This window comes from Calidris pugnax, unplaced genomic scaffold (genome assembly GCF_001431845.1).
Source record: "Calidris pugnax isolate Ruff unplaced genomic scaffold, ASM143184v1 scaffold133, whole genome shotgun sequence".
NCBI classification, from domain to species: Eukaryota; Metazoa; Chordata; class Aves; order Charadriiformes; family Scolopacidae; genus Calidris; species Calidris pugnax.
Genome location: NW_015090977.1, coordinates 788,533 through 803,957, shown reverse-complemented (window position 1 = coordinate 803,957; position 15,425 = coordinate 788,533). Strand labels below are relative to the sequence as shown.

The following is a 15,425-nucleotide window of genomic DNA, read 5'->3' as shown; positions in this document are numbered from 1 at the left end:
TCGCCGTTACCCCTCTGCAGCGGGTGTGATTGTTTTGAAATATAGACAAATAGGTTTCTTTCCCTGTTTGCAATCTTGAGGTTTTTAGGCAAGAGCCTGTCCTTGGTGACCCAGCTCCAGACACTCCTGATGTGTGGAGACAAATGATGCAGCCACTCTCCTTCCACCTAGAGGGTTGCGTTTTGTTTTGATGCTAAACCACAACTCTTCCCTGCAGGTCAGTGCCAGCAGGTGCCTGCAGGAGTCAGCCGTGCCCAGGAGACACTTATTTCAGTCTCCCTTGGCATGGCCTGAGCCGGTGGCATCCCCCAGGGGAGTAAATCCTGTAGTGCCCAGCAGAGGCACCAGCAGAAATGGTCACAGGCTTTTTTTATCCCAATGCAAGTTTCAGAGGATGTAACCTGAAGCCAGTAGTCGCTTCATCTCCCATGCTAATTTTTCCAACTAATTTTGGTTGAGGTTGTCTTTACAAACAAATTAATTGCTTTGAAGGAACAGTCTTTTGCTTGGCCTCCTGTTCCAGTCTTTACGTGGTGGAAAGGGAACGAACAACCTCTGTGGGTTGCGGTGCAGAACAGCTCCCAGATCCCAGCAGCAGAATTAAGAGGGAGGTGGAGACTGAAAAAGTAGTAGTGCCCACAACTTGGTACTCTTGAGTAGTGTCCAGAACTTCACAAAGAAAACAAGGGCGAGAAAAGATGGTTTGAGGAAGCATTGGTCAGATTTCTTATAGATCTGTGGTTCCCATCTGTGCTACCATCACGAGAAAGAGCAAAAGTAAAATCCACTTCTTACACATATAATCCTGAAGTTGTAAACAGGCATCTGTGGCAGATTTAAAGTTTACACTGTTTTTAAAAAACGGCACTTACTTAGTGAAACAATCCCTTACTACTTCTAGCAGAAGTTGTCTGTAATACAAGCACTGGGTTCTGTGCCCTCGAGGGTGGTCCGAGTCAGTGTTTCCCGGCTGTTGTTTTAGGATCAGTTGCACCTTTACGCGCATCGTAATATGGTGGCATCAAATACATCTCCAGGGCAATATCATGCTGTTTAAAAAAAAAAAAAGGAGGGAGGGAAACGTGTTTGACTAATGAGTCTTTTAGTCTGGTGTATGTCTCTGAGAAACTCAAACAATGGATGGCGGCGATCCTAGACATAGTGTAAATAAGACATCTGCCTTGATCTTCTCAAGTGGGAGGCACAGTCAGAACTCATACAGATGTGCTTTTTTAAAACTCTCTTTTCAAGTTTCTGTGAGTAGTAGAATATTGACTGTGAATAAGTGGAGAGATGATAAAATGTTAGTTTTATGCAGACTGGATTAAATTTGAAGCCAAACCTGGGCTGAGCTCGGTACTCGGGGGTTTCTCCTCTTCCTGATGATAGGTGGGTGAGGGGTTCCCCCATTTGACACCTTTGATCTCCAGCCCCTTCTATGTGTCAAAACAGAGAAAGGTCAACTCTAAAAATGTCCTCTCTGCGTTAAAGCCCATTGTGTAGCTCCCTGATGAGCAGCATGCAGAACTTCCTGGCTTCTTTTTAGTACAGATCTATGTGTGTGTGTTCACACCATAACCCCACTGTCACCTTTTGCAGTCAGAGAAGCTGGTTCTGGCGCTGTGCTTTGCTGCTGAGGACTGTTCTAAAACTCATGCTTGTTTTGTGTTGTGTTTTGTTTTTTTTTTTTGCAGTGTGATCTCCAACAGCATTCAGCTCTTAGTGCAGGACCTGGATGCAGCCTGCGACCCTGCCCTGACTGCGATGAGCAAGGTAGGGGATGGACTTGTTTTGGAAAGAAGTAGCCTTAAGACCCTTGTGGAGTTCTTCTTTGCTTCGCTGGCTTGATTTGACTATTGATATATCTTTTTATGCTGCCTTGAGACTTAGCCATATATTGATTTCTTCTTGCTTCTTAGAGCAGCAATTGCTGTAGTTATAAATATAGCCTTAACTCCAAAAACTCCTATCATTCAGCTTAGAACTTTCAGTCTTTTGCAGCGTGATAAAACACATGGATAATAAAAGACTTTCTGTAAGCATCTAAGGCTTTCTCTTTCCACTCGTAATGCCTGTGAGAGCCTTTAAAATTGGGAAAACTTTTGTTAGCATGAAATTTCAAATACGCCTTCTCATGTGCTATCCTCTCTGTGATCTTTGACAAGTTTTACCAGCCTGCTTGTTTGTGGCCGTTAAATGGAGGTACTCAAAGGGTAATAGGGAATTGAGATTGAGCCCTATTGCTTCTGTGATCCTCTCAAGGACATATGGAGCCATTCCTGGAGAGGCCCATGTGATTAGTGCTTAAGGATTTTGTTGCAGTTACACTGCTGGCTTTTATACGTTTGAAATGCAGAGCTGTGTTTTCTTGCCAAACTATTGTGAAAACCCAGACTGCTTTAGACAGAGGTGAAGACAACAAAAGTGGATTGAACTTTTTTTTTTTTTTTTTTTTTTTTTTTTTTTTTTTTTTTTTTTTTTTTTTTTTTTTAATTAGAAATATTAAACATAGAGCTCCATTTTTGTAGGATCAACACACTGTCTCGCTGCCATGAATTTTAATAGCTCTCTGCTTTATGATGTGTTCCAGCTGTAACTAGCCCCGCCACCCCCAGCTAATATTTGAAGTGGAATGCAGCTGGTAATAGAGCTTGTACATGTTCCAAATGAACAGAGGATTTCTTTTTTTTTCCCCCAGTAAAATAACACCATTAGGAAGGCTCTGCAGTTCAGGTGGTGTGTGTGTGTGTGCCGTGTCAGTTCCTTAGATCTCCTGAAGGTACGCAGCGTAGTAGTATTTGAATCACTTAGCTCTGGCTGTTTATACCCAAGTAAACCACAACCTTGAGAAAGCAGCAGCTGGTAGGCCATTTATTTTTGTCTTTGGAACACTGGTAAAATGCAGCACATGTGATGGGACTGATGATATATAAACAAGTTAAGTGTTATGAAATTAGCTAAATAAATACTTGTCACTTGTGCACACATGCCACTATTTGCATCAGACAGAGTCGCTTTTATGTGATTTTTACTAGACTTGGGTTTGGTGAAAGAGATTTTTTTTTTTCCATCACCCTCCTCCTCCCTTTCCTTAGGGGCTGGGTTATTGCTCTGACAGTTGAATGAGAAATGCATATAATTATTTAAATGCAGAGTTAGTATTTGGACATGTGAAATTTCAGTCTTTATGAAAGGAATAAAGACTGTGTGCCTGATCTATCCCAGTTTTCCTGCACTGGGAAGGCATGTCTGCCTCAAGACCCCTACTCCATTAAGATTCTTCCTTTGTTTAGTTTCTTTTCATTTACTTCATTCTGGTGTCCTCCAAGATTCAACATTCCCAGTCCTTTGTTGGAGTCTGACTTTTTTTTTTTTTTTTTTCCCCTTGCAAAAATATTCAGTAACTATAGAGGTAAATTAAGAAATACTTAAACCCTAAATCCACTTTGGCTGCAGGCCACTTCAAGAGATTTAACCCAGAAAACTGCATCGTGAATATTGCTTTCAGCTGGGACCGGTGCTCAGTTTCCCCAGTTCTTTACCTTGTGTGTTCTGGAAGAAATGGTAAATGACAGGAAGGCCCCATATTACAAAATGTGTAGGTGATAATCTTTACTCAAACGTTACAGCAGGTGTAGAATGATTAAACGCGGCTGTAGGACGGGGAGCTGGGATGTGGGATGGGATAGGAATTTGCCATAAACCCTTGTTGTTCTGTTCTGGATAACAAAGCACCGTGAATGTGTTGTACTGATCCGGAGCAGGCGCTTAAATTGCCTGTTGTGCTTCATTTTTAATTGTTGGGATGAGGGAACTGCTAATCTACATGGGATATTTTTGCCCCAATTAAGTTTATGGATTGCTCTGGGTAAGGTTTGATTTACTTGCCGAATTAAGCATCGATTTATATGTAAAACTGTGCTTGTAAGTGGGGCTGGGGGACATTTTAGTGACTCATCTCGACCGCTTGCTGGTTTTTTACATTTTGCTAAAACCTTTTGGCACAGCTGCAATTTCCCACTCCCGTACAACTGAGTGGACAACAGCAAGCGCTTAAACACAGAGCTCTAATAATCTCTCCAATACGTACAACGAAAGCCCCAAGAGCAGAGCAATCAGAGCTGCCAGCTGCTAATTAAAAGTCAGCGTGAGTGCGTTATAGCCGTCACACAAGGTGCAGCAGGCAATGGCGCGAACCAAAACCCCTGTCAGAAAACGGTGGAGGCAGCAACATCTGCTGCCTGCAGCACCCACCACCTTGCCTTTCCCTCCCACCTCGTCCTGCAGGAGCCACACAAGGTCCAGGTGCTGGCCTGGGATTTAGGGATTCCCCCTGTGCCCAGTCTGGAGCCTGTAATAATGGGGGAGACTTGGAGAACAATTCACCCTTCGTTAAATCATGAAGCAACCCTTCTTGCTAGAGACCCGTGTCAGAGCTGGACATGGAGGAAGGACACCTGGAAGTTCCTGTTTTGGCCCTGCCACCCCATTCCCAGCTCTCTGGGGACACAGGGCACATGGGGACCCACAGCTGGGCAGACTCAGGACCACTCTTGGGTGCCCACTATGCCCAGAAGGTAGTGCAGCTCTTGTGATGTGCCAGACCACCCCAGTTACGCTCAGGGTTTCTCTCTTCTCCTCCCCTTTTTAAGAAAGCACCCTCAAATCTTGATGGTCCTGTGTTTTTTGTTGGGATAAACAGCTCTGGAAAGCAGCACCAGGTCTTCAAAGCCAGGTTGCAACCACACAGGTGGCCACATCACAGATTGGTGGGGGTTGGAAGGGACCTTCAGAGATGGTCTAGTCCAAACCAGGAAGGGACCTTCAGAGATTGTCTAGTCCAACCCCTTGCCAAAGTAGGGTCACCCAGAGTAGATTGGACACAAACACGTCCAGGGGGGATATGAATGTCTCCAGAAAAGGAGACTCCCCAATCTCTCTGGGCAGCCTGTTCAGTGCTCCGTCATGCTCACAATAAAGAAGATTTTCCTCATGTTGAGACGGAAATTCCTGTGTTCCAGTTTGTGCCCCTTGTCCTGTGTCCTCAGGGCGTGCAGGTGCCTTTTGGCTGCTGCTGGTCACCCCCTCTGCTGGGCTTCTCCCTCTGGCCAGCGAGCGCGAGGCCTCGCTGCTCCTGTTCTTTGGGCTCATTTTCAGCTTGTGTATGTAAACTATGTGGATATCCCAAGAAAAACATAGGATGAGGGAAAAAGAGGAATAAATTTGAAATGACAGGAACAAAGCTTTACCAGAAGAGTTGGGCTCATATTTCTTTTGATGACTTTTCAGTATGTGTACTATGTCTTTCATTGCAGCTACTGGGTTGGTTTTTTTTTTTGGGTGAAACACACCCACATACACACACAAAAGGGCTATTTTTACTGTTCGTGCTTTAAAAGTTTGGTTGTAAAGTATTGCTGTTGGAATGAAGACCAGCAAAATGAAAAAGCTACTGTTTTATTGTTGTTGTAATAATTCAACTCAGCAGTCCCGTCCCACTTTCTGGCCGTTCCCGCTGCGTGGGGATGGTCTGTTGGTTGGGGATCGCTGTCTATCGAGGAGGGCCAGCACCAGGAATGTGTGAGTCCATCAGGGAGACAGGGACCAAGAGTTTTCTTCAGGTATGACAAGTCCCATGAGGAGCAGAAAAAGTGGTTGTCTCTTAAGCAATCTTCCAAATGGAGGCAGGATGGAATGAAAACCTGTGGAGGAGGTGATGAGACAGATTTCCCTTTTAGCTACCGGGGTGATGTGAGATGAGCGGGTTGGGGTTTTGGTTGGTTGGTTTAAATAAGGCCAGCTTTGGTAGGACACGTGTAGACTCTCAGACACTGTGGTTTTGCAAAGAATTTGGCTTCTCTTGCCCATTTAGTCAGTTAGGCTGCATGATGTTTGGTTGGAATTTTGGTTGGGCTGCAGGGGACAAAGTAGCTGTAATTAAATTAAAATCAGGAATAAAAAACTTTACATGCAAAATCCAGAACTTGAGAAAGCAAGTTTGAGGGAAACACACCCTCAAAAGAAAAAGCCCAGTTTTCTATCCTGATTTCATACCCATTTTCCTCCTGCTTCATCTTCAGCAAGAGGACCTGCATCTCCCAACAGCTAGTTGGAGCACGTTGCAGACTGTGTAGTCTCTGGACTGTACCAGAGCTAAGAGAGCTTTTCTGGATGCTTGTGTTCCTCAGTGAGACTTTGTTTTATACACGGGTGTTTGGTCAGGCCAAAATTACGTTCTCTTTTTTTTTTTATTTTTCCACATGAATTATTCTGTGTACTCCCCATGCACTGCAAATAAGGCTCAGAGAAAGTCAAGGGAGTCTCACATCTGGCTCACAGGGGCTGTTCCGTTGCATTTCTGCTGACGGCAAATGAAAACAAAATGGCAGGTTGAGTAACTCTTCTTGTTTAATTTTTTTTTTTTTTAAAATGTGTATTTGGGATGAGCTGAAGTTGGCATCCTGGCTTTGTACACCAGAAGTGCTTTCAGTGTGAGCTACGCTGGTGTAGAGCTCTTTGGACTTTAAGACTATTTCTACCTCTTCCATCTATCTGTCATCAGCCTCACCAGTATTAAAGTCTTGGCTGCCATACAGGAATCCAGACTTTGCAAGCTTGCAGATATTTTCTCAAATGCCTATAATCAGGATTTATATGGGCACTTCATCCCGGCAAACTGGAAACTGTTAAATATGAAGGCAGTCTGGCGTGCTCCAAAAGCCTCTTTAATCCTAGTGGTCCCCGTTTGTGTGGGTTACTGGTCACAATCTCTTTGGTGCAAAAAGGGCTATTCTGGGTTTTCTTTGTATCTTGTTGTGGAAGGGTTTTTGCTCAGTCAATATAGTGACGAAGAAGTTGACCTTGGTGGCAAATTGCAGAGGCAGTCACTTGATGATTCCTTAGAGATCTTTTGGCAGGAAGTGTGTACAGTTTTCCTCACCTATTGCTTGAATCTTAATGAATTAAACAGTCTCTTTGGTTGTTTTTTCCCCTTTGTGCAGATGCAGTGGCAGAACGTGGAACACGTTGGTGACCAGAGTCCTTATGTCACCTCAGTCATTCTCCACATTAAACAGAACGTCCCCATCATCCGTGACAACCTGGCCTCCACGAGAAAGTATTTCACTCAGTTCTGTATAAAATTTGCAAAGTAAGTTACCGACGTGGCACAGAGTTTATGGGGGTCTCTGGTTCTCACCAGTCTGTCTGTACATGATAATCTGTTTTCTTCCCAGCGTGCAGCATCGGTGGCTGTTAGTGTTGGGGTGAAGACCCTCTCCATCTAAGGAGACCACAGGGGGAGGTGGGGGGCAAACACCAGCAGCTGCTGGCAAGGTTAAAAAATACTTCAGTTTCTTATCTCAAGTTTGCTGCTGAGACAGATTTTCTCAGATATTTGTATTGATTGGTGCTTCCTTACATGCCTAAACCAGCTCATAAAATATCATGATGATCACGGTCTCCTGTCTGCCAGGTACAGAAGGTTTTGGCTTGGACATCTTTAAAAGGCTTTGAATATCTGAAGCACGACTCTTGCTATGGGAAACTACTTTCCTTCCAGTGATAAGAGGCTGCGATGCTTCCAGATAGTGAGAGATTTGGTGCTTCGCCTCAAAATAACTTTTATAATAGCTATAGCACTGTAAGGAGGGTCTTAAAATCTAAAAGCTGCTTTTCTGTGCCAAAGTAGTTCAGTAAGGAGAGGAAATACACATTCAGATTTGGGGGGGATATTACAAGTGTCTTCCTGACAAGTCAGTTAAAGCTGAGCAGCGTGAAAGAACTGGAAGATGAGACAGAAATGCCCCTTTGCCTCTGGATTCGGGGTTGAGGGTACAGCTCTCCAGCATCTCCTGGAGCTCCAAACTTTGAAGCTATGTGTCTGAAACAAAAAGTCAGTTCTTTGGGAAGATCCTTTGCACTCTTCCCCGCTTGCCTGTGGCCAGCTGAGCTCTGCATGCCAGTGGCCCAAGAAAAACCCTCGGGAGGACTCTGCCAATTGTAGCTGCTGCTTTTGGTGTTGCATGTGACTATGCTGGTGGACTCGGGAGCAGTACCGTGCCTATCATGTGTCACTCTAAAATACCTTAACGTTTCATTCATCTGTAATAAGCTAATCATCCTGAAATAAACAGTATGGCCTGGCAGTTACTGAGTGGGTTTGAGACTGGAGTTGGAGCAGGGAAGGATGCAGCAGGCTCTCCTGGGAACCGTTAGGGTCGCAGCAGGGAGGCCGGCCTGAGAGTTTCGTTCCCCCTTTCTATCTCAGGGTACTCATTAGTTTGCATTAAGGAGCAGTTACTGATAAATCATATTATGACGTTGCCCATAATCACTGTTTGAAATGCTGTCTCAGTGAAAATTTATTGCACTTAAGCCTTCTATGTGGTTATGCTTGAATTTTATATCGCTAACATGGTGATAAATAAAACCCCCCATTTACTCAGCTGCTCACGGCGCACTCTTAATACCTTGGCTTAGTTGCCTCCCTTTTAACTTTATTGCTAAGCACATACCAAGTAAACTCCAGATAAAATACCCAGCTCTCACATTTGAGGCAAGTTCACATCTAAGCTGAGTGCCTTCATCACAGCTTGTTCCAGAGCAGAGCACGGAGACCTGCAAAACTCCCGCTCCTCTTCCAAAGCTTTTTGATACGACCACAGCTCTGACCTACAGCCTGTTGACATTAAGACAAGGTCCTGCATTCAGTGTACCATGGAACAAGTGTAGAAGGGAAAATTTGGTTCCCAAAGATCGTTTTTGCCAGATCAGATCATATTTAGAATCCTTCTGTACAACCTGGTTTTTAGGAGAGTTAGCCCAGTGGTAACGGTGCACTGATCGACTTAAAATGCTTATGACATTTTAATGCATACAAACATTTATATTTTTGGAGCTCTGAATTCTTATAGAATATGCTGGCCTGCCATATATAAATACCTGGCCTTTTGTGTGCTCCACACACTGAAAATCCTTTTAACAGGCATTGTGCTTCCCCCATGTTAATGCCTGTATCTTTTTGAACTGCCGGCCACTTCTCAGCTCTAATGGATTGTATAAAGCACTAGTGTTGAGTTACAGGACCACAGGGGAGAAGGCATCTAAAGTCACTAAATTTAAAACTGAGGGATCTGTGCCAAGTCTGGAAGAAGAAAAATGGCCATCAGAAATTGCATCAATCCTCTAACCTAATTTGTCATTTCTGCTTTGTTTTGACCAATATGCAACCCTCCCTCTCCTGAAATAGTGAGAAGCATTCGGCTTTCCGGGAGGCACTCGCAGGCAGGGCGAGGGGCTCTGTTCTCACTGCACCTCGAGGGGTCCTTATCCTTTGAAATCAAAAACCCACAGTGGTGAAGCCGTGGCTGCTACGCTGGGATGTGTTTGGGAAGTCTGTGACCTGACCTCAATGAGGAAGGGATTAGAACCGAGAGACAGGAAAAACAAACAGCTCTCCCCCTGCGCCAGGAGAGCGCCTGGTCCATCTCCAACAGCCGAGCGTGGTGGGTATCTGCACAGGATCCTCCCAGCTCCTCTGCCCTTTGCATCGTGCTTTTAGTGAGAGGAGTTGGGTGGAAGGAGATGGTGATGAGGAGGCTGCTGGAGGTTTTGAAGCCGTGGGCTGAGCCTTGCAAGGGCCACTCACTGCCTTGGAGGGATGGTGTAAAGCAACACCCTTCTCAGCTGCGGTGACTCGGTGACACCAGGATGCTCTGAGTGATGTCCTGTAGTAGCTCATCTCCCATCAGACAGACAGACTGTGGTTGCATCTCTGTCTGCTTTGCTCAGCAAGGCATTGCGTTTGATGCATCATCAGTGCAGGGGATTGGGAAAGCACAGGCTTTGGCAGAGCCCCTCCCGTTGGATGGGAGCCTCTCAGATGCTGTGGTTTCTGTGCTTTAGGTTCCTAATCTGTCTTGCACTGCTTTATTATTACACTGGGGATTTGTCTGCTTCTATGGAGGGTTTGCTGGATTCAGTTTTACAGCCGAAACTGTAAATGAATTCTGGCAGCCAGTCTAGCTCTGTGGATGTGCAGGGAGTAAAGGCATTTAGAGTACAAAACCTCGTGCAGAGCATTACTGTTGAATACGCACGTATTATTCACATCAGGATTGCCTGCTGCATGCTCAGGGAGCCAAGCCTTGAGTCCAGCTGAGGCGAGAGACTCAAGTGAATTTTTCAGTTCACTGCAACTGCTCTTGATGGTCTCTGCTAGTCCAAATAAAAAAAAAAAACAAACCCAGAGCAGCCCTTGGATCTTACAGTTTGTCTTGTCTGTCCTGCTGGAGTTGAGAAGCTGTTTCCAATAAGGCAGCGTGAAATAACAGGCATGTGGGGATGGAAGGTCGCTTTACCCTTCTGCATTGATTGTGGGTGGCCATCTGAAGGGGCCTGGGAATTGTTTCATGCAAGACAGAATGCTGCCTATGGGAGACCATGTGGTTATATAGAAAAGAAGATTAAAAAAGAAGAGGGGAGGGGGTCCTTTGGCTGCGGGTCTGCCACCCTGCAGAAGGAACAGCTCGCCCTGTTTCTCATACGCAGCATGAGCATTAGCTCCACGCCTGACCTTACAGAGGGAGGGAGAGTTGGACCTACGTGCAGGATCAAAGGTGCAATTAATCTCTTGCACTCTTCCGCTTGTAACGAGCTGCTGCATCCAGAGCTGCTACCGATTGATCATTGTATAGGATCACCTCAGCTCCAGCTGTGCTTGGAGCTCTCTAATTGCCCTCTGGGAATTAGTCACACACCTGAAAAATGGACTTCTTAAACCAGATAAGTTACATTTCTGCTGTAATGCTTTGGTGTGAGAGGAGACAGGGCTTGTTTTCCTCCTCTTATTTATATTTTGTTGCCAAGGTTGTTTCTCTGGTGGCCAAATTCAAAGCTGTTTGGGGCAGCCCAGTAGCTGGTTCTCAAGAGTAGTTTGAAGTTGTTCTCCTTGACACCTCTCCAGGAAAAGATGATTCAGTGAGAGAGGTCGTGGCTGTGTCTGAGGGAAGGGGAAGGGAAGGAGCCTTCGCTTGGAAGGACTCTTCCTTGAACCATTTCTTTCAGTTTGCTCAGCAGCTTGGCATGCTCTGCGCGTGAGTTACGCTTTTGTCAGTCTTCCATGAGAAAGGGCGAAAAATAAATGTCCTGGCTTGAAAAACAGGTGGCAGGACAAACAAGATGCTGTCCATGCTCCTTGCTCCGTGGGAAGGAAACAAATCGCTTGACAGATGCAAGGAGGAAACCACACTGAATTTAGATCATCACCATAAACGGCACCGCGATCTAAAGGACAGAAAACAGGCTGACTTATATGAATTTAGGACAGAGCCATTAAAATCAAAGACCTGCCACCAGGTCATGGACAAGGTCTTGGAAACGTGAGCTTTGTAGGCATTCAGCCAAAGGCAGCCGTGTGAAAGAAGCAGAGTGCATTAAAAAGGAGGCAGCAGAAGGAAGACAAGAGTGTGAGTGGTGTGATCCTGGCAGATGGAGTTTGAGTTGCTCACGTTGGCCCCTCTCCTCGTGCCCAGCTCCTGGGTTGTCCTGGTGCTGCAGCTCAGTGGGGTTGGTGGGGCAGGAGCTTGTCGTGCAGGTGCTCAGCCAGCGCTTCTGCTAGAAGGGAGCATCTGCTTCTCCACTGAAGAATGAAACTACTGCAAAGCCTAAAATCAAGAAGCAAAAAGCTAAAAGCAAAGCTGATGCTCTGGAGTACATTGTCTAAGGTGACAAGTATTGGGCTTCCATCCTTTCCAGATTCTCCCTGGTTGAGCAAATGTACCTTAGTCATCTTTCGGAGTCTGAAGTCCATGTTAGTAAAACAGGGTAATGGTGTTTTCCTTTTCACAAAACTTTTTCTTGTCTTGATTGTGTTGGCCAGAAGCTTTCTGGAAGAGTGCCTTTCTCTCTGAATGTCCAGGGCCCAGCAGACCTCCAGCCTTGGCTGGACCTCAAGTTCAGTGTGTAATATGCATGTTATGGAATTACTAGTATGCAGTAAAATGTAGGTTCTGGATACAATCAAGATACTTCCACTCTGTGAATAGCTGTACTAATGCTGGCGTGTTGCTGGGTTTATTATGTGTAATAGTTTATGTGCTTGTTCTTGACCTTGTGCTGTAATACTTCATATATAGTTTATAGCAATTTATTTAGGAGGAGTATGTGTGCAACTTCTCAATAAACTTAGAGATCAGTATGGATTAAAGAACTGTACCTAGGGCTGGTTGGTTTGTTATTTAGTATACTTAAAGTGGCTGGAGTCAGCTTGAGAACCAGGCACTTACAGTGTCTTTTTGGAAAGCCATCCTGGTTTGGTTTTGAATGCTTAGTTACCACGGCAGACTGTGTGATTCCAAATACTCACATGTAATTGTGTCATTTTCTCTCTCTTCTCTGCAGCTCCTTCATTCCCAAGTTCATTAACCATCTCTTCAAGTGCAAACCTATTAGCATGGTGGGCGCAGAACAGGTAAGAAAAAGTAATCTTTACCAAAAAAACATCCCCCAAAACTAAATCCCAGCCCAAACCCCCAGGTGTCCAGGCAGTTTCTCAGCTGGGGTAGTTCAAACACCAAGACTTCATTTTTTTTGCAAGTGTTGAACATAAAACACCCGCAGTGCTTGGTCTCACGTGACAGTGTGTGTGCCAAGAGCAGGTTGGTTCCTACACAGTCCCCACGCGGGCCCGGTGACTACGGTGCTCAGTGCCACGTGCCCGCTGTGGCCACCTGCCAGCTCTCAAGCAAAGCAACACCAGATCCTCCCTGGGACTGTGTGTGCTGCTCCCAGGTGCTGGCTCCTTCCTCTCCAAGGAAGGGAAGCCATGGGAGCCCAGGGGCTCCTCCACAGCCTGATGGCAGTTTTGCTGGAGCCTGTGTCCTGGCTGAATTCCATGAGTGTAAATACATTTTTAGCTCCTCTGGTTTGCCTGCCTAGTTATGGGTGGTTGCTGTCTTCCTCTCCTCGGAGCTGTGCTAGGAGGATGGGGTTGTGGAGGCGTAGTGTGGTGTTTTGTCTCTTCTGTCCCAAAAATTGCTAAAGGGAGGCTCTGGGTTTGGTGGGAGTTTCGGATCTCACCAGGTGAGTGATGCTGCAGAGCCTGAAGACAGGGCAGTTTCTTTCCTGCGTAAATGCCTTCTGGGCATTGCAAACACTTGTCAAAACATGCTGCATGGCAGGGAGGAGCCGTCTCCACCTCTGCCACTCCGTAACTGACACCCAGGGAAGTGACAACATCTGGGGATCAGGACTCCCCAGCTTTCTCCCAGGAGAAAGCTCTTCTGGAGCGCTGTAGATACCCCAAGATGGTGAGACACGATGCCAGGGAAGGAAGGATGTTGAATTATTGCCACTTGAATTAACGTATGCCTTTCTGTTTAAATGTTCCTGGAGAGGAGCCACATGGGTGGGCAGCACAGGGTATTTATTACCTTGAGATGGTGGGTGCAGCTGCAGGGATGTGACCCTCCATCTCCCACCCCTGCCTGTGGGCTGGGACCCCGCTGCTCTGCCAGGATGAGGTTTGGATGAGGCAGGCTTTCAGCTGTCCCCTGCACGTACAGCTGCTCCCCTGTGGGCTGATTAAACAACAACAACAACAAAAAAAAGCAGAATCGTCCCTAATGGGACTGCTGTGAACTTCAAATCAATGCCTTAAAAGCTGCTTGGGCTTTAGGCATCAAAGATGGGTTCTGAGCAGTGCGAGTCTGCAAAATGAAACAGGAGCTTTACATCAAAAACCTTCCTCTTTCTTAATGGAAAGCAAATGAGTGAAGCACAGTTCCTGCTTGTCTTGTGCAATGAGCAATAACCTGAGAGTGATTAAATGAAGTCTTTTTTTAAAATAAGCATCTAAAGTAATGAACCGGTTGCCAGCAGTGGGCTTGTGTCTGATGTTAAAAAGTTTTAATATGACTATATTGGAATAACAGGCCTAATTCGGTTCTTTAAGGCAGACTGAGAGGTTTTTATTATCCAGATTCACAGCGAATATATCTCATTGTAACGGTACATACCTTCCTGGGGTTAGATGTACAGAATCACAGAAAAAAATAAATCAATCAACGAGTGGTTGAGTAAATGCAGAAAACCACACGAGGGGTGGTTGGGTACAGGAGGAAGCACGGTGTTAATTCATTTGACCTCAGTATCTACAGGATGGTACAGCTACAGGTAATGGAGATTGTTTCTCTTCATACTGTCCAACTACCAGGACATTTTTTAATGTGGGAAGTGTTAAACTTTAAAGGATGTTGGGTTATAGCAGCTAATGGAGCTTGGTAAAAGGGACCAGAATAACAGCGTGCGATTAACTCTCTTGCAGCTGCTGCTGGACACTCACTCTCTGAAGATGGTTCTCCTGGATCTGCCTTCCATTGGGTCCCAAGTGGTGAGGAAGGCTCCTGCCAGCTACACAAAGATAGTGGTGAAAGGCATGACTCGGGCTGAAATGATCCTGAAGGTAACTCAAGACTTTTGATAACCTGCCAGCCAGACTGCTGGACTGGGAATCGGAGCGAGCGAATTCCAGGGGGCCCTTCCTTTGAACACAGCAATCTGCAATTGCACATGAACGTACGCGAGCTTGTCCGGGTGCGCTGCCAGCTGCTCTACAGAACTGCCTTAATCGCCTGGGTTTTTACCCCCCACTCTCTTTTAACATCGCGTTTGAGTTTTCATCCTCATTTTTCAAGGTAACTGAGGGCTCAAGTTCTGCTTACTAGGAGAGCTGGGACACCAGATTCCCTCAGGAGCTTGTGAAAATCAGAGCTAGCATCCGTAAGTGTCTGCCGCGGGGCAAACCCTCCAGTTCAGGTTACTCCAGGCCTTTGTGCAGACTCCATCACGCAGGGGAGCCAAGCCGTGCTTGAGTCACCTGTTTACTGTCTAGTGTAACAGCCAGTGCAAACATGTCTGGGTTACTGTATTCACCAGAGTCCTTTTTCATTTTCCAGACCTGGTGCCTGGAAAATGACCCAAAAGCAGTGTGTTGTCTTCTTAAAAAGTAACAAGCAAAGCAACCTCCCCTTTCTCCCCCGTCGCCTTGCTGGTTTGATGCCAGGAGAAGCCAAGGGGGCTGTGCAGTTGTACCCTCCCGGGCGATGGGATTGTCTCTTGCTCACCAACAGTGCTGTGGAGATGTTCCTGTGAGTGAGGCAGAGGGACCTGGGGTCGGGCAGGACAGGGAGCTGCCAGCCAGAGCCTCCTGTGAACGGCAGCCAAGGCAAGGAGGGGGTGCAGAGCCTGAGCTCTCTGGGCTGGCCTGCTGCTCAGCATGGCTCTGCTGCTGTGCCCAAGGTAATGTCACTGCTGAGTTTGCATTCTGAATTCAGAAATCCGTTCTGCAATTCCATGCTTTTAATATAAAGTGACTGAGATGTCAGTAGATAGATAAAGCAAGTCTAAATTTTCTTAAAAATGTC

At 45.9% G+C, this 15,425-nt stretch overlaps 1 protein-coding gene across 1 annotated transcript in view; it reads left to right on the top strand.

The window, feature by feature from the left end:
• Positions 1–15,425, top strand: part of VPS53 (VPS53 GARP complex subunit) — a 64,603-nt gene that overhangs the window by 45,646 nt on the left and 3,532 nt on the right. Inside the window, exons 17-20 of the mRNA XM_014953328.1 lie at positions 1,695–1,773; positions 7,002–7,150; positions 12,403–12,472; positions 14,327–14,464. Coding sequence (XP_014808814.1) covers positions 1,695–1,773; positions 7,002–7,150; positions 12,403–12,472; positions 14,327–14,464 — 436 coding nt within the window. The remainder of the gene's footprint in view (positions 1–1,694; positions 1,774–7,001; positions 7,151–12,402; positions 12,473–14,326; positions 14,465–15,425) is intronic.